The sequence below is a fragment of the Petaurus breviceps genome, unplaced genomic scaffold, assembly GCF_028583685.1.
Source record: "Petaurus breviceps papuanus isolate PSGF00001 unplaced genomic scaffold, PetGlider_PUasm1.0 77, whole genome shotgun sequence".
Taxonomy (NCBI): Eukaryota; Metazoa; Chordata; class Mammalia; order Diprotodontia; family Petauridae; genus Petaurus; species Petaurus breviceps.
Genome location: NW_027186492.1, coordinates 10,821,014 through 10,841,167, shown reverse-complemented (window position 1 = coordinate 10,841,167; position 20,154 = coordinate 10,821,014). Strand labels below are relative to the sequence as shown.

Here is a 20,154-nt window from a genome sequence, read left to right as displayed (position 1 = left end):
TCTATCATCTATACATCTCTAATAACTATCTCTATTATCTGTTTGTCTGTCTGTGTCTATCTTAACTAGCTGTCTAGTCACCAGGCTATTGAGCTATCTTTTTTTTTTCTTGACATGCTTCCCATGTGCATCATTAATGAGATAACACACAGGACACACTGGAGTTTTCAGACTCCTGCCTCTAACAGGTTCACTCTTGATCTGGTCAGACATGTAGACACCTTCAGAGGGGTTAATAATCTTACTTTATTCTAGCCTAGTCTTCTCAGAAAGGTTGCTGATAATGGAAGCACAGCTCCTACAGCATTTCCTAATCACCCTTCTTGTAGGGGCTGGCGAAAAGGTGGGGGGGGAGTTACCCCCATGTCTTGATGGGGTCAATTGAGACAGGCACAGCTTGTGTACTCCTCTAATTCCCCTCAAGCCTCAATGGGGGCCAGTTGAGACACATAGATTCCCCCACCCCAAGCGTTGATGGGGGCCAATCAAGGTACAGACAGCATTTCAGCTTGTGTATTCAATCCTAAGGGTTCCCCCAAGCCTTCATGAGAGCTGGTCAAGGCACAAACAACATTCCAGCTTGTACATTCCACCCTAAGGATTCTCCAAGGCAAAATGTCAATTTCCCAGAATATATACAATTTCTCAGAGCCAGAAGGCTCCATAACCCACTTGACTCAGCACCTGATTGGCTCAGAGTCAGAGGGCACCAAAGTCTACGTGACTCAGTACCTGATTGGCTCAGTGCCAAAAGGCGTAAAAGCCTACGTGATGTAGTACCTGATGTGTTACAGCTGTGATCATTATATAATGCTGCACAAGCACGGGAGAGATGTTTACAAGTCATGAACCTGGGAAATTGAGATTGTTATGGCCATGGATCCTGGGAAACTGAACTCTAAGAAAGAATAACAAAAAACCACTTTATACATACAACAATCAACCTTAAGGCTAAAATAGGACAGATCCTATAGTTGCAAGTCTTACACCAGGAATGCTTCTTTGAGACTATGAAACCAATTATCCCGGACTCTATAATTCAGTGCTTCTAACTTAAACTTTAACTTTTTGAAACCACATGGGGTTGTGACCCATGGTTTAAGAAGCACTGAAGGGGTCGTGAGTGGAAAAAGTTTAAGAAGCCCCAGATTAAGTAATTGCATAGTTATCTATTGCTGAGAATACAATAAATTATAGAGACAGTGCCGGAGGAACCAATATTTTCAGCTAATGAGTAGTGAATGCCCATTGCTAAGTTGACAAGGTGACGTGAAACTTTTAAAATAAGGATGGGTTCAATGTTTAACTGTCAGGTACATTGTCTGTGACTCAGTCATATGAGGTTGACTGCAGACAAGACTGATGTATATATGGGTGGCATTCCATTCATATCAGGATGGATTGTATAGGATGGGAGATCCTTGGTTATACCTAAACCTTTAACTGTTCCTTTGATTCAGTGTTTAGAATAGTTAATCACAGAAGAGTTGAGAGAGATTTTGAGGCAGAATTCATGGCTTAGTAGAAAGATCATGGGGCATTGGAGCATAGATTTCAAGCTGGAAGGGGTCAGGATCATAGAGGTCATCTAATCCAACCTCCTCGTTTTACAGATAAGGAATTTTAGTCCCAGAGAGGTTTATTGACTTGCTCATGATTACCCAGCTAATAAGCAGCAGAGCTGAGATTTGAACCCAGATCTAGCACCTTTCCCACGATTTCACACTAAAAGTCTTATAACACATATTGCAAAGCAAGAGATCTTGCTTTGAGACACAGCTCCATTACTGAATGATGGTACAGCTTTTTGGGGAAAAAAACCCCCCACTAATCCTTTCCAGTCCTGTTTCCTGATCTTTTAACTTAGAGCATTGGACTAAATTACCTTTAGATCCTTTTAGATAGAAAATACTTTGATTCTCAGAATCACCCACATGGAAGCCCCATTAAGAGAATTTGGATTTCTGACTGTCTAAATACTTACATTTTATATTAGAAAAAGTAATTTCTTTACAAAAGGATAAACTATGAAAGATTATTGTTTAAATGGGGATATCTTATCATTCTGAACTATTGGAAGTTGTTCCTTGGTCTTGCTCTAATCTTCTTCATCTCCATGAATTTCTACAGTTCATCCTTCCCCCATAGGATGCACATCCTTCTTATCTCAACATATTAAAACCATTCTCTTCCATCAGAGTTTGACACCTCACCTCAATAAACAAAAAACAACCTTGAAAATCATCTCTTCTTTCTCATATTTCTTATATACCTTTACCTAAACTTTTGCCCTTTGATCTTATCATTCTGTGTTGTTCAATTGCTTTCAGTTCTGTCTGACTCTGCGTGACCCCATTTTGGGGTTTTCTGGGAAATATACTTGAGTGGTTTGCCCTTTCCTTCTCCAGCTCATTTTACAGATGAGGAAACTGAGGCAAACAGGGTTAAGTGACTTGACCAAGGTCATACAGCTAGTAATTGTCTGAGGTAGGATTTAAACTCAAGAAGATGAGTCTTCTTGACTCTAGGCCCAGTACTCAATCCACTGTACCACCTAGCTGCTCTTATCACATTGTACTTGGTATCATATGTATTTGTATAATGTTAATGGGATATAAGATCTTCCCTGCCCATTCATTAATAGGCCTATGTGCCCAGCTGTGACACATCCTGAATCACATAGATCCCATTGGGGGAGGAACTTGCTGGAAGAAAAGCTTACTTAGGGAAGGCTTCACACCTTTTGGTACTAATTTGATTAGGCACTGAGTCATGAAGGTTTTGATGCCTTCTGGCTCTGAGAAGTGCTTTGGGGGTTCACTTATGAGATGGATGGTTTGATTTCCTGGTCAATAATCTGAGTAGCTCTATATTCAGACCCACCAACTGCTCAGAAGTAAAGGCTCTCTCGATGCAGTGGTGTATGTAAAGTGTATAGCAATATGGCTTTTATTCAGGCAGTCAGAGTTCTGTCTATTGGTCTTTATGCTAATTTCTCTGTATTTTTTCTGACATTCAGGGTGCTGACCTTTTCCCTGAACTAGTGGATGTAATTAAAATAAGGTTATTAACCCCTTTAAAGCTTTCCTTTATAAAGCAGATCAAAGCACCTGTGCTAACAGGCCATCCTTCGTATGCTAGGGTGCTTTCTGTTACAGTTTGCAAACATCCACTACTCATTAGCGTTTTCATCTTTGCATCTTCATTGCCTAGCAAAGTGATACACATGCAGCAGGAGGTTGAACAACAGCTTGTTGAAGAGAATAAATGTGTCAGGTGTCCTTCACCCAATCACAGGATCATAAATTGAGAGTTAGGGACTCTAAAGGGAGTTAGTTCACTCTTTTATTATATAGGTGAAGAAATTTAGACCCATGGGAATTAATCATCACAAGTGTCAGGGTGGCTAGGTGGCACAGTGAATAGAGCACCGGCTTTGTAGTTAGGAGGACTTGAGTTCAAATGCGGCCTCAGACACTTAACACAAAAACTAGCCATGTGACCATGGGTAAGTCACTTAACCCCAATTGCCCTCCAAATAGAAAAAAAAATTTAATCATCACAAGTGTCTGTGATACAAGGGCACTAACCAAACATTTTCAACACTCACAGGACAAAACTTCTTTTTCAATATTTATCTTCCCTAAGGAAAAAAAAAAGTTTAGGGGTAGGGACTAACCTGTCATTTCATTGGTCAAGGGATATCCCCATTGTGTTTCTTTGCCAATGCAGGTCAATCCTTTTCTGCAACATACAGTCTTAAAGAGTTCTTAAGAGCATTGACAAGTGTAGTGTCTTGCCCAAGATCACAAATGCTGTTTGTTATCAGAGGTAGAGTTCAACCTCTGGTCTTCTGACTCCAAGGCTAGATGTCCTCTTCAGCAGCCTTCCTATGAGTATTTTTAGTTATTATTCTAGTCCTGAGATGGCTGTGAAATAGTCATTCTGACTAGTTGTCTCATAGAGACTAGAACAAAGCAGGTAAAGCTTGCTACCACTAGGAAAACCTTTGAGTGATTATAGACCTCTGAATCCCATATTATTTTCAGCCTACATTCATGGGCAATTTCAGGAACTCCAGGGTCCTGAAGTTACTTTGATCAGAGTGCTTCTGAATCCTTTTCAGAGGAGGTATAGAGTGAGGAAAACTGGAGAAGGGAAAGAGATGCACATTTAATCCCTTATCCCTTGGTAATGATTTACTGGAATGGAAAAGTATCAACCTCTTTACATTATTTTTTATATTTTAAATTTTATTCAGTTTTTATTGTTTTAACCTAAAATTAAGTTACATTGCTGAAATAAGAATGGCTAGAGTGTGACAAAATATCTGAGAAGAGTAACAATGAAGTCCTTTGTAGAATAGAAAAAACAAGTATTATGGAAAATGTTGACAATAGCATGTCTTTTTGATTAGTGTTACTCCATATGTTGAAGGACAGCTAGGTGACTCAGTGGATAGGGTGCTAGGCCTGGAGTCACGAAGACTCATATTCCTGAGTTTAAATCTGGCTTCAGACACTTTCCAGATGTTTGACCCCAGGCAAATCATTAACCCTATTTGTCTCAGTTTCCTCATCTATAAAATGAACCAGAGAAGGAAATGGCAAACCAGTATCTTTGCCAAGAAAACCTCAAATGGAGTCATGAAGATCCAACACAACTGAAAACAACTGAATAATAACTACATATATTTGCTTTCTATATTCGATGATAAGTCAACATGAAAAGACCTATAGACCATCAAGAAAACAACTGGTCTTCAAGAATGAATTGAAGAACAGGGCAGGTAGACATATGTGTGAGAGTTTTGTTTGTTGTTTTACAAAGGAGTCTGTAAAACCAGGAAAATTGAGGCATCAGGCAAATTACTTGATCTACTCTATAGCTTATAAAAATGTGTCCCTAGCTCCTATCCAGCCTTCTCTGCTACTATCTGTATAACTTTAAGCAAGCCATATAACATCTTTACTCCTTAGTTTCTGAATCTATAAAATGGGAGGGGGAAATTGAATCAGATTCCATCTTTATTCTTCCAGCTTTAAATCTATGATCCTATGTGGCTGTGAACCTAGGACTAAGTTGTGAACCAAAGCAAGGGAATACTTTCTAAACAACCTAGCTATTTCTTCCTTTATATATGTGTGTGTATGTATATATACATATATAGATAGATAGATGGATACTTTGTGGTTATTTTTTAAATCCCCTGTATCTCTTTCTTTTCCTTTCTAATTCTCAGAAAACTTTGTCTTATAACAAAGGTCAAAAAGGGGGGAAATAATTCACTATAATTAAACAAAATACAGAAAAAGTCTGAGGTTATATTCAGCGTTCTTTGTCTACAGTTCCTTATCTCTTCAAAGAAGCAAAGGTATTGCCTTCTCATAGCTCTTCTTTGGGGTGCAAGTTTAGTCATAATTTCATAGCATTCAGTTTTGATTGTTTTCATTGTTGTTCTTTCCATATACATTGTTGTAATCACTGTGCATATTATTTCCCTGGTTCTGCTTATTATACTCTAATTTGCATCAGTTCATATAAATCTATTACTTCTCTGTATTCCTCATATTGTTTCTTACAGATGTAAGATATGTATATTTTATTTCCAGTTTATTCATACTGCAAAATGTTAAATCTCTGAGCCAGTGAGATTCACCCAATTTTTTCCCTCTTTTGAAAACTTCCATTTCTCTTTTCTGTGTATACCCAAATCTACCTTTATTACACAGCATCCATTTCCCTACACATATAAGCTGAAGTTACAATCTCACAAAGAGCCATGAATGAAAAACTTTTGTTGAGAATTCATGGGGACTTGTCTGAATAGCTGGTTTGTTTGTTTCTTTTTTTTTCTTTCTCTCTTTCCTGTGAGGAAACTCTATAGCAATTCATAAGCTCTGAAATTTATAGTTTAGGGATGGTACTGGGATGTTAGGTAACTTGTTCAAAATCTCACAGCTAGTGTGTGTGTCAGACGTAGAACCTGAACCTTGTACTTAGTGATTCAGAAGACAGCACTCTATCCACATCATGCTGAACTGCTTCTCAGGTAAAGCACAGTGGACATGAGGAAGCCCCACATACCACTTGTTCTTTTTATTCACTGAGACATTGACTTTAGCTGTGATGAGTAAGTGAACACATTCTTAACTCATTCAGTTACTTATACCATGGTAAAAGAGATGTTAAGAAAACAAAACAAAACAAAACCCCCATCCAAAACAATCCTATAATTGAAAATAGGAATTTTTTTTTGGAGAGGAAAGTAAATATATTGTTAAAAAGCAAACAAACAATGAATTCAACATGATTTAATCTGAATTAAGCCAAACGGGCTTGCATATATCACCTGGTAGGTAATAATCCATAACACTTAATGGACCCAGATAATGCTTTTGGAAGGCTTGGCAAATTTTAAAAGGAATAGCTAAGTACCAACTTTTATAATCCTGCATTGTTTCCTTTTTTATAAAGGTGACTTGAGAATATTTTAACCCTGATTTTGGAGGGGGGGAATAGAAGAAATCTTAATAAAAATCTTTAGTAGTATTCTCTGTTGGGTTGTCCTACCCTATCAAGCTTTAGTAAAACTTTTCCTGGTAACAAGGAACAAGGATGTCTTAACAATAATAACAATAAAAATAAGAACAGTAATAATAGCAATAATAATGATAGCTAGCATTTATATAAAGTTTAAAAACTGCTTTACAAATATTTCATTTTATTCTTATGACATCCTAGGAAGATAGGTGTTATTTTTTCAAATATATTTAAAATTTTTTTTAACATTCATTATTTTTTTTTGCTTTTTGGAGGGGGAAGGCAGGGTAATTGGGGTTAGGTGACTTGCCCAAGGCCACATGGCTAGTTTGGTGTTAAGTATCTGAGGCTGGATATGAACTCAGGTGCGCCTGACTCCAGGGCTGGTGCTCTATTCACTGCACCACCTAGCCGCCCCTGACATTCATTTTTAATAAGATTTTAAGTTCCATTTTTTTTCTCCCTTTCCCTTTCCCCCTCCCACAAAACAGAAAGTAATCAGATGTAGGTTATACATGTACAACCATATTAGACCTATATACATATTGGTCATGTTGTGAAAGAAGAATCAGAACAAAAGGGAAAACTACGAGAAAGAAAGAAAATGAAGAAGCTGAAAATGGTATGCTTTGATCTGCATTCAGACTTCACAGTTCTTTCTCTGGATGTGGATAGCATTTTCCATTATGAGTCTTTTGTAATTGTCTTTGTATGCAATTTGGCGTTGTATTGCTGAGAAGACCCAAGTCTATCAAAGTTGGTAATTGCACAATGTTGCTGTTATTGTGTGTGATGTTCTCCTGGTTCTGCTCACTTCACTCAGCATCAGTTCACGTAAGTCTTTCCAAGTTTTTTCTGAAATCCACCTGCTCATCATTTCTTATAGCACAATGGCATTCCATTATATTCATATACTACAACTTGGTCAACCATTCCCCAATTGATGGGCATCTCCACAACTTCAAATTCCTTGATACCACAAAAAGAGCTGTTAAAAATATTTTTGTACATGTGAGTCGATAGGTGACCTTTTAATCTCATTTAACAAACAAGGAAACTGAAGCTAGGAGAGATAAAAGTGATTTTTTCAGGGTGACTGTGGACAGATTTGAATTCAAGTCTTCCTGACTTTGGACCCAAGAACTTTAGCCACTGTAAAATCTAGTTGCCTCAGCCAATCAGATCAGTTAGATCTCATAGGATTAAAATATGCACCAAAATATAATCCAACAAAATTGTTATATTTAACATTTTATTTTGGTTAAAGAAACTGCCAAAAACATCCTAACAACATGTGTCTTGTACCTGTATTATTAGGCACTCATATGGTTATAAAAAAGTAGCATTCACATGTGAACATTGAGTTCCCTACTAAGAACTTGAATCCTTTCAATAGGCAAACTCTAAAAGGTTGGTCATGGGTAATTCCTTTCCATTCCCCACCATCCTATGTAGTTCAAATCCCATGCTGACTTAATTCTTGGCTTCTGTTTTGCAATGATACTGCCAGCAAGAGGGTCAGTCTGTGCCAAATTTGCCCCAGGAAATAACTCACTTTCCTAGGACTCCTGCACTACAGGGTGAGTTCTCAGTGATCTATCACTTCCGACTTTGCTTGAGATTTTGAATTTGCTTGCTTTTGTGACTTTTAAGTCAGTCATTTACATCCTTCTTTCCCCCAATACCTTTTGTAGTTTAATATCTTACTTATCACTGAAAACCAGGGTCCAGTTAGTTAAGGTTTCAGTTGAACGTGAAATGTGACTTTCTAAGCTTGTCATGCATCAAACTGTTATGGCTTGCAATTGTTTAAAAAAATTCATTTTGTTATGAACTAGCCTGTTTTCAACTGGGCTGTTCAGAGATGGATTGCTTTCTGGAGTTTTTGACAGGTGTAATTGTTAAGGCGTCATCTGGTCTTGTTTGCACAAAATACATTTTAGCCAACTGTAGGACTTGCCCGCTAATCTTTCTCACATCATTCCATTCTTTGCTTGCCACTAGACAAATCCCCTGTTATTTGACCAGATGGTGGAAAATCCATTCTCATGATAAGTTGCTTCTAGTTTGCATTTAGATTACCTGCAAAAATGGAACAATTTACTACTCTGCCTCTAACCATCTCTTTCCTCCTTTTTTCCCTTAGTTTGACTTCTTGTAACTAATTATTTAAATTCTGCCCTGTGAGTTAAAATTAGTCATAGCTTACATGTTTCACATGTATGTAAATGCACTTAAGTCCTACCTCAAGCTGCATGATGGGTCCATCTAGAGATGAAGTGACATGTAGGGATGGGAAAATGGGCTGTTGGATGCTCAAAATGCAGCAGTTCATAAGAGTTCCAAAATTGAAAGGCACATTTGAACTTTTTTTTTTTTAACGGAAAGTATTTAACCTCTAAAACAAAATCCAGTGAAGAAATGCATACGGCAGCTTTTTTTGTTCTGGTAGTATGTTGGAGCACAGGAAGTGGGGCACAAAATTCTAAGTAAAGGTTGACTTGGGGGGTTTAGTCCTTACAGATGTTTGGACTGCTAGTTTTTTATCATAGCAATTTCCTCAAACTGGATGCAAACTAAAATTTCCTTATAACCTTTCCTGTTATGAACAAAAGGGCAGTTTTGCTCTGGTTCAGACCTTCTCTAGAGTAAGTTGGTTTTCTAACCATTCAGAACGAAGCTAATATGAGGTGGATGTTAGCCACTTCAAATTGATCATACTAAAATACTCTTCAGTTCTTTAATTTTTAATGTAGGTGCAAAATACAAGAAATCAATTTGAAAGCATAAAATGACATAAAATAGAAATATAGTTTGAGTACCCAGAGTAAATAAGCAGTAGGCAATCTGATCTCAGACCCAATCATTTAAAAAAAAATTCCAGCCTGTATATCTGCTGACACTGTTAACATCATCTGTTAGAATATGAGTTTTAAAGGTTCATTTTGGGTTAGTTAAAGTAGAAAATTAAGTTTTTCAGGTAGAATCTATTATTACATCTAATAAACCTCTCTGTAAACTAGCATTTCATTTCAAATTCATTTCTTATTTCTTGGTTTTTCGTATCAGCTTTATAATAAAATACCATATGTGCTCATGTAAAGATTTGAAATTCCAGTGAAAGTTAATGAGCATAATAGAGTCTAAGTTATAGCATCTAGCAAAACAGTGTAATCAACATAGATCTTAAAATCAACCTTATTAATGAGGGACAAACATTTTACTGTAAATATAGCTGCTTGACTGCCATTGGCTTTGAAAAGAGTTAGGTGGCTAAAAGCCAGGCAACACTGGACATCATCCCCAAAATATATCAGGAATGGGTTTAATTGCAATGCTGGTAAATGTAATATTAGATTGTATTTAAGAAAATTCATATGGTCACAGATTAGAGCTGGAGGGGACCTTGGAGGTCATTGAGTCCAACCCCCTCATTTCAGAAATGGGAAAATTGAGACCCAAGGAAGTTAAGTAGGAACACAGAGTTAGTGTTTGCCCAGGAACACAGAGTTAGTGTTTGAGGTGACATTCCAATCAGGTCTTTCTAACTCCAATTCCAGCATTCTTTTCACTGTACCATATTCTTGGTACTTCTGTTCTTAAAAAAGAATTATCAGAAGGGATCTTAGGCATTATAAAATAATAAACAAATATATACTTTATATCTATGTAAAAAAATCAACCTGTTTCTTTATTGCAGAACATGGCCATCAGTGTATTACCTTATCTGAGTTTATGCAGAATGGTTTTATGTTATGACAATGTTTGAACTCATAATTAAGAAATTATTAAAATATAAATTATATTAAGAAAAATTTTAGATGCAAGATCAGATTTTCTGATGTAGTGACATTTGAGTTCAATGCTTGGTACCCTCATTAATAATGTATATTAATGAAATTACTTCACATTCTTTTAAAAAATAGAATATTTTGGGATATTCAAATAAATCTCTTTCACTACTCTCAAAAGCTAGGGTTTCTTTTTTGTAAGAAAAGATCATATAACTGCTTTTTGTTCTTTTTTTCCTTCCTTCCTTCCTTCCTTCCTTCCTTCCTTCCTTCCTTCCTTCCTTCCTTCCTTCCTTCCTTCCTTCCTCCTTTCCTCCCTTTTCTCTCTCTCTCTCTTCTGCATTTTTATATCTCAGAATGTTTGCAAATAAATGTCTGGGCTTTCTTTTTATGAGAATAAGAAAACTGTGCAATTTACTGTTTTCCTTAGAATCAAATGCAGTGCCCAATTGTGGCAATTGAATGTTCTCAAGTGCCTAGTAATATTTAATTCTCTCCTTTATTCCCTTTAGATGTTCTCTATTTTAATACCTAACTTCTATTTTGTATCATGTTTCATCTTGCAAGCTACCTCCAATTCTATTTGGAAGTAGGCTCAATATAAATATGATATAAATAAGTTAAACTCAAAGAGATATTGAATTACCTCCCATTTTATTGCTAGATTACAATCACCTTGGTAGAGTGATGTACTCTTGAACTCATGACAAATTGGTAATTACTAAAGGACTAAAGATTGGTTTTAAGACATAATTTGGATAGTAATCTCTTGAATGGTGTAAATTGGTAATTAAGTTTTGGGCCATGTAAATTTCTTTACCTCTTTCACTGGTACTATTTTGAGGTGCAAAGAAGTTGATTTTTATGGAAATCTGGAAAAGTACTAAAGGTGGAAGTTTCTGTTCTTGGGTGTATGTACACATTGCAATTGTGTGTAGAGCTCAAAACCGTAAAGAAGCAAAATATATATTAAATTCCAACATACTTATTGTCCTGCATTCCAGTTGACTGTAGAGAATCTCTAGTCATGTCTATCTGTTTTTGATACCTCTACAGAATAACTGTCCAGCATCCTCTGCCCAACCAATCAGAATGTAGGAAAATCTACAGATATGACGGCATCTACTGTGAATCTACCTACCAGAAGTATGTTGAAATCTTTGTGAGTCTTTCCTCTGGCTCGTGCATCAGTACTTGTGGTTGCCAGCTATTCAAAAATATACATGTATTGAAACCTTATTTTTCTCTGATTAAATGGGAAAAAGACAAATCAAATAAAAAAGTACCTCTAAAACCAAGATAGAAAAAAATGTTAATTCTTTTGAAATTATGCTAAAAGTTTTTTTAAAATGACTTTATTAAAGCTCTTAGGTAAGCTGCTGTATATTGCAATAAACAAGTACTTATATGCAAGAAAATCTAGGCAAAATACAGTGCACAGGTGCTTCGCATCTTAGGGATTTGAAAGGTGTGTTATGTATAAATTAGCTGTCACTTTTTTTCAATCCTGTAATGGAATGATGAGTTGTAATTTGCATAATCCTTTAAGAAGTCAAATTATACTGTCATGTAGCAGACTTAACATGCTAGCTAAGATTTCATAGCTTTGCAGCTAATTAGTATGTACCTTATAGGACAGTTAAATTGAAGATGAGTCCTCTTGCTTTGCAGTCTTTTGCCTTTGTCCGTTATTTAACAGAAACTGCATTGTTAGTAACAGGCTGTTATGAGTATTGTAGAAGAAAGTACCCTGGATAGCAGGAATAAAAGGCATTTTAATATGATATAGTTTGACTTTTATTGCCTTTGCTGTGGGAAAAAGTTTTTTTTTCTTTTAGCATAATCCAGATTAGATTCTTGAGAGCAATAACCACCTCTAATTTATTCTTGTAGCCTTTCCCACAGTACTTAAAAAAATGTATTGGACACAGTAAATGTTTGATAAATCTTTGTGGAATTGACTAGGATTCAAGATGAGATCAAATTTATATTTTCCAGAATCATTAAGAAATACTTAAAGACAAGTGTGAACAGTTATGGTATTGACAGCTTGAAATTGCAATGTAAACAAAATCATCATTATAATTATCACTTGCTAATTCTTATGTTTTTATATATCATTATTTAAATCTTCATATCCATATTGATTTGTCTGGTGCCAGAGTTTGTCTTTAAAAAGACTGATTTTTCTTGAAGAATGTTTCTTTGTTGATAGTTGATGTGAGGAGTTGATTTGACCAACTAGTATAATCTGCTGAGTTCTTATTTCCTTTCTGCTCTCTCCCTTCAATTACTGTGTGGTTGACAGATTTTTTGTTTTTGTTTTTATTATTGTTGTTGTGTCCTTTTAAGTAACTGGGAAATCACTCTTTCTTGGAGGGCTTCTCCTATCTCAAAAGGTCATAGAATGCAGTTTGAGTTATGTCGCACATAAAGAAAAAATTAGGGCTGTTTTGCTTAGGTTTGAGAATTTCATTGTGACTTTAATATCTCATGTAGTATGAGTTTTATTTCTTGATATTCTCATGTCTAGTGAGCATTATTTTCTTCATTTGGAACTGTTTTAAATATATTGTAAACTTCTTCCACTATATTTTTGATATATAGGTGAACATATGTATGTGTACACATATACATACACATACAGAAATGTGCATATATGTATGTGTATGTTTAGTGCCTGTGTCTATATGTATGTGTGTATATATACACATGCACACACAAGCATACATGTGTGTGTATAAATCTCTTCATTACCTCTGTTGCTTTTCATTCATTCTTTAGTTGCCAAGCATTTCCAATGCGTGTACTTGAGTAGTTGTCTATGTCTAAGAGTCTGAGTACAGGTCTTTTGCAGGGGCTGTTCAACAAGATGGTCTATATAGCTTTCCCTTTGAGCAGAGGTGATCTATCGTAGATTATTTTAGTCATTGTGTACTGTGTTCATTTGCAAACTAGCTTCCCAGCTTTCACATATCTTCGGGCTTTGAGGTTGAGGTTTGGTCATTAGATGTTAGTGGCTCAGGCAGGATTGCCAGGACCTCACTACAACTGGGGATGGTTTCACTTTTAACCCTGGGGATCATCTCTAGGGATTACTCTTCAGGAACGGGTATTCTTTGTAGTTAAAGGAGACACAGTAAGGTAGCACAGCTGTGACTGCCGGGCATGAGAGTCTTTGGGGGGATATTCATAACAAGGAAATATTGGCAAATAAATGATGAAGAAGGGAAGAAAATCCCCAAGATGTTAAATCAGAGCACTGTCACTGGGATGATTAATAGCATTGTGTATTTTTGTGATTCTGCTTATCTGAATTGTCTTGAAACTATAGTGTACATTTAATGATTCCTATAAAAAGCATGTGGTTAATTGAGCATATGAAAGAAAATAGGTATTGGATCAAGATGTGTGTGTGTGTGTGTGTGTGTGTGTGTGTGTGTGTGTAAAGTTGAGCCATTTACGTGGCTTAGACATCTTCTTATGGAAAATTCGGTATTGATATATACCATATCTATAATAATAATAATAATAATAGTGATTATTATTATTGTTATTCCTGTTGTTAGGCATTTTATATTGCTCCTTTTATCATATGACTAAAAGAATTTTATAAAATAGATAATTATCTTCATAGCACCCTTGGAAATTGGATGTTACAAATAAGAGTGAAAGAATAATAAACTCTCAGATCCCAATCTCCAAAAACCATAAATCAGCACAAACAAAACCCCCAATAACTATAGGCCAGAATACCACCAAAGGGAACACCCATGGTTATCACGGAAAATTCTCAGCCAGTTTCTCCCAAGCATTATAGTGAAAATAGAGAGGGTCCTATGATGGTCCCTACTTTGTGTCAAGCAAATCATTGGTGTTATGGTCCTACAGATTTACCATCAAACACTTTTTACTCTTCTGATAACAAAAGATAGATTTTATTCCAGTCCTATTATCTGTTGTATATAGAATTCAGTATTCACATAATTATAAATTCTTGAAGTTATTGTGCTAATTTCATTTCAGTGGCAGTGAAATTTTACAACGAACAAAATAAACCATCATTATTTTATTGTTTCAGAAGATTGTAAATGCTTACATTAGATACCATTCAAAATCATTAAAAAAAAAAAACCTTCCATTTGTGATCATGGCCTTTCTCACATGGGGCAGAATTGTTATACTTGCAAAACACCATAAATTTATTTTGCACTAAAATGTATTCAACAAATGAGTTATGACTACTCTCTATCTATTACCAACTTCATCTACTCATCTCTCTTTTCCCCTGATGTTTATGTCAGGACTTTAAATGGCACAGTTTCAAAAAGAGATTTTTGTTTGGACAAAAATAAATAAGAGGATCATTCACTTTTCATTACATACTAAGAAAACTGATTTTTAAAATAGTATTTTCTTTTTAATATATTGCATTCTTTGTATACTCTAATACTCCATTTATATCTGCCTAAATTAATGAACAATTATTGAGTGTCAATTCTGGGGGCAGGGAAACAATGATAAACTGGAGACTTGAAAATTAGGAGAAGACATTGTCATTGTTTTCAAATATCCTACATTGTAGGTATATGAAAAATAAACTGTCAGTCACTTAGCATCTATTCAGTATCATAAAAATTTCAGGCAAGGTATCAAGCATTGGAGACACAAAGAAAAGGCAAAAGGCAGTTCCTACTCTCAGGAAACTCACAGTCAAATGCACAAACATATGCAATATTCAATCTAAGCTAATATATGTGGATATACATGCATGGTAACAGTGAGATTAATGTCTTCATTTCTTGAATAATGAGTAGCCCTTTTCAACTAAGTGAGAGAAGTTTTTATGACAAGGGCATTTTGAGGAGAGGTAGTTTGGTATAATGGTAAGAAGGCTGGGCTAGGAGTCGGTAGAATTATATTCTTGCTCTTGCTTTGCTACTAAGTGTTTGGGTCATGTTGAGCAAATCACTAATTTCTCTCCTTCTCAGTAACTTCATCTAATGAGAGGGATAGATTAAATGTTCTCTAATACTATCTTCCAACCCTAAAAATTCTGTGAATTGTAATTTAAAGAAAGATAAAAAAGACCGCACAAAGCATGTGTAAAGGAAGATGCACGATTGGTGACAATATTTGTCTTAAGTATTGAGCAGTGAGAGTTCTAATAATGGAGTAATGGAAGTAAGTGCCGAATAAAAGTTTGTTGACCAACTAGGTAAAAAAAAATTGTGAAAAGTCCTTAAACCAATGGACAGAATTTAGAATTCTGATTGGAAACACATGATGGCAATTGCATAAGGGACCTCAAAGACCATCTGGTCCCCAATCACTTAATTTTACAGGTGAAGGGACTGAGGCCAGTAAAGAAGTGACTTGCCCAGGATCCCAGAGCTAGTGAATTAGAAGAGCTAGGACTTCCACCCAGGTTATTGGACTCCACATTTTGTGCACTGTAAACTATATCATGCCTCTCTCCTAATAGGGAGATATAAGAAAGCATGGGAAATCATTAAGGCAGCATGTAAGAATGATTGTTTATGTAGAAATTTATAGAAAAAAATGTGGAGAAGAGTTAGGGACAAATAAGGAGATACACACCTACATATATGCATGTATATACATGCATGCATATATAAATATATATACATATACATATATGCACATACACGAATAAATTTTATATATGCATTTGCACATAATGAATATAACTGTAATATATACATACATATGTGTATTTACAATATATGTGAATATGTATGTATATACACACACCTATAGCAGTTCTAACCTTACACAATATTATGTTTTTCTTTGCCTCCCCCTATTAAATCCCCTTTTATCACTTAATTCCTTTAAACACCTTGCCTCTTCCTCAGACTGAAAGCATCTCTAGGTGGTATACTAGATAGAGCATTGGACCTCAAATCAGGAAGACCTGAGTTCAAATCCAGTTTCAAACACTAACTAGCTGTGTGATCCTGGATAACTCATTTTTCATCTCTTTGCCTTTTCTTCTTCATCTATAAAATGGGAATAAAAATAACATTTAATTCTCATGGTTCTTGTAAGGATAAAATGTGCTAATATTTTAAAGTACTTTGCAATCCTTAAAGTGCCATATTAAATGTTAGCCATCATTGGCAGCAGCAGCAGACTGTACCCCATTGAATGGTAGTAATTAGTTCTTGCAGTTTGTAAACCCAAGCACATATAAGTTTTTAGCTGATAATGGTTTATGGTATTAGCCTTCCCAAGGGACTGACAGAATAAAGTACACCCAAACCAAAGGAATGATTCTATAATGGTAGAAACTTAAACATCCTGGACAAAGTGAGGAAAATAGTTTTGACCAAAGAACAGTTTTCAGGTATCACTAAAGTCTTGGTGTATGGGCAGCATTTTTGAATGCCTAATAAGTAGTAACCAGTCTTGACCTAGAGAAATAACTTAGTTATGGGCACATAAAGGAAGAAATATATTAACAATTATAAGTGAAGCATCAACAAAATTTGATTGAGTGATGACACAAAGAAAAGTCAGAGTTGAAGGAAGAACGGGATTTTAAAGAGAATAATGATGACAGTATAAGTTGAATCAGAAAAGGGACCAGGGCCAGTGAATAATCAGAAATTGAAACCAGGTAATAGGCTAAGGAGACAGACAGTAGTGTTGAATACAAGAGAGAGGTCAAGAAGGATGCATTTGCACCATTGAATTAATTCCAGGGTTACTTTAGCCTGATCTGATTGATTGATGGTTATGCTATAGGCTTCTTATCCAAATTGGAGTAATTTAGGCCTGTTGTGTTTTAGATCAGTAAATAGCCAAGTATAGAGAGGGAGAGGAAGAAATACATCATGAACTTGAGAAAGAGCTCTAAGTGAATCTGTATGTTAAATAGATAACCAAACTTTGCAGCAAGAAATGCTTCAAGCATTTCAATATTTAATTTAATTCTTGTTTTCTAGTAATCTCTTTGAGGCTTTCATAGTGATTTTTACTAGGTTGTCTCTGTATATTCTAGTGTCACTGAAGATATTTTGACCAGGAATTACCTGGGGCAGGGGGCAGGGAGGGTTGTTGTAAATCAGGTGCAATGGGTGGCTCCAAAGTTAATCATTTAGGTTTATGATCAGAGTCACTTTAAGTGACCTATGTGATTGGACATGATGTTATTCCTTATTCTTCTTTATTTATAAACTTTCCTTTTTATTCTACTTCAGTTAGAATTCACATATTTTATACTATGAAATAATTTTCTTGTATTAAAATTGTTTTATTTGAAACCTTCTATCAATTAATGAATTGTATTTACTTGGTTAATAGCAACTGAAGATTGATATCACTCAGTAAGTGATGTTCTAGGCTATGAGAGTCTTCTCTCCTCCATTTCTTCCCACAGCCACTGAAATTCTACAGAAAGAAAACACACAAGCACAAACATTACAGCGGAAAAATGAGCAGACATAGAATAGTTCAGTGAGAAAGCAGATTAACTGGTTTCACATATTTTCATTTTAAAATAAAGTGAGTATGCAGATATTTTAAAGAATAACTTATTAACAGAACATCTGCAGTACAGCACTGTATGAGAACTTTGGGAAATTGGGCACCATAAAAAAGTGGTCAAGGTGAGAACAACAGAGCCACAGTAAATCTTTTGTAGTCAAATAGCAAAAGCTTCTGTTAAATGATAGAATTCAAAATTGCTAACAGGTGATTTCAGAAAGACAATAGCAAATGTTATTTGTTATCGTCAACTTCTACTACATAAGGATGAGATATAACATAATATGATACAATATGTAAGCCAGAAATCAAATTAATGTTGTTCCATTTGGGGAATAGCTTCTTAATCTCTGAGTTGAGTTTCTAGTATATTCTTTTAGTGAAGTGTTGGACTTTAATAAATTGCAAGTTAGTCTGTCAATATTTGAATGCCAAGGGCATATTTATTGGGGAGATTCCAATTTTCATTCTAGAATCAGCATTAGTAATATTATTCAAAGGAAACAATAAACAAATTTCAATTCTCATATGACTTTGGGTGAACCCCTTTATTGCTCTTTCACTCAATTGGCATCTGTAAAAGGGGAATAATAAATTTTTCCCTAAAGAGATTACCTAATGACAATGGAGATAGATGATGAAGCCAGTTCAGTTATGTAAAAGAAAGGAAATCTAGTCATCAGAGATATAGTTATTGTTTTTCTTTTTATTGCTACTCCTAATTTCAATTTAATGGAAAAAGGGAGAGAAAAATTCATTTTAATTCTATTAGTTTAGAATCTCACATAAGACATATATTTGAAGATGTAAAAATTTATTTGTATTCAGGGACTCTCCTATGAGAAATTGTATTTTTATCCCTTGAAAAAGGAAACTTGAGATGAGAATTTGCTTCAAATTTAGGACAAGGTTAAATATAACTTGATTTATGACAAGCGCTTGGAAATAGTGTGAAAGTGTTATTTGTATGCAAAGTCTTCTAGCCTGGATTGTTGATAAAAAGGCTGCACATGTAATGCTCATCCAACACAAAAATATATCAGACCTTCCCCTTTATGATGAGAAAATAGATTATTTTCCCATAGTACGAGCTACCAAGTAAAATAACTTGGTTAACACCAAATAGAGAATAGTTATTTCATTCTTTATACTTCTATTCCCTGCACTATGTAACATTAATTAGTTGAACTTGTGTTTTTGTTTGTTCTTGCCATTATAGCTATGTGGGAGTATTGGTTTGCACAATGTTTTCAGTAAATTACATTGGGTCTGTGGAACCCTCAGTTTGGTGAATGAGTCACAGTGTGTAGTAAGTGAATATAATAAGTTCTCTAAATATTGTTTTGAATTGAATGAGATGATATCTCAACTGTCTTCTAATGGCAGACACTCAGAAAATGTTAGTTAAATGACATATACTGATATTAAAGCTTAACCTATAAATTTAGGCTTCTCAAGTACAATGGCTATTTCTACTATATTTATATAATAAATAAATGAATGGATATTTCTCCTCTGAATATGAGTAGTACCCTTGTTATTCCAACTTATGTCACCAAAGACATCCAAGTCCCAAAGTTCAGCTCATATGGAAAACAGAAGTTGTACAAGAATGACTTTAACAATGAAACACACTTGCCTAAACTGAATAAAAACAGCTGCCAACAATTAAAGTTGGCTTTGGTCTCTAAAAACATGATAAATCTTTATAAAGAAAAATGTAAATCATAAATTTATAACTATAAGGGAAGTTAGAGATCATCTAATGAAACCACGTATGTTTATTGGCAAGGAAGCGAAGAGGTTAGCTCATTTGCTCAATGTTATGTGCAATTAGTGGCAGAGCCAAGATTTGAACCAAGTATCCTGAGGGCCCTTTCCCTCTTCTTTTTTTTTTTGGAGGCAATCGGGGTTAAGTGACTTGCCCAGGGTCACCCAGTTAGTGACCAGATTTGAACTCTGGTCTTCCTAATGCCAGGGCTCATATTCTATCCATAACACTTAGTTAACTGCCCCTCTTCTTATTTTTAAAGAGAATTTGCCCTTATCTTCACAAAAATCATCAAACATGATCATTTCCATCTACAAAGAAGAACAGAAAAAGAGAACTGAATATGAAACTATGAATCTCTATTACATATAACTTTTTAAAATTTTAATTCAACATCGTGATGCTCAATATTGAGGGCTTAGTTATGCCACTGAAAGAAATAAGACTGAATCTTTTTAGAATTTTATTCTGTGATCAATGTGCAAAATGGAACTCTATCCTGGCCCCTCTCTCTCTCTCTCTCTCTCTCTCTCTCTC

At 35.2% G+C, this 20,154-nt stretch overlaps 1 protein-coding gene across 5 annotated transcripts in view; it reads left to right on the top strand.

The window, feature by feature from the left end:
* The window catches only part of NPAS3 (neuronal PAS domain protein 3), a 1,174,175-nt gene that overhangs the window by 135,472 nt on the left and 1,018,549 nt on the right, over positions 1-20,154 (top strand). For 3 of the 5 annotated variants that reach the window (XM_069105969.1, XM_069105968.1, XM_069105970.1), the window contains exon 2: positions 11,391-11,480. The exons of the other annotated variants lie outside the window; for them this stretch is intronic. In XM_069105969.1, coding sequence (XP_068962070.1) covers positions 11,391-11,480 — 90 coding nt within the window. The remainder of the gene's footprint in view (positions 1-11,390; positions 11,481-20,154) is intronic. 5 annotated transcript variants of the gene reach the window in all.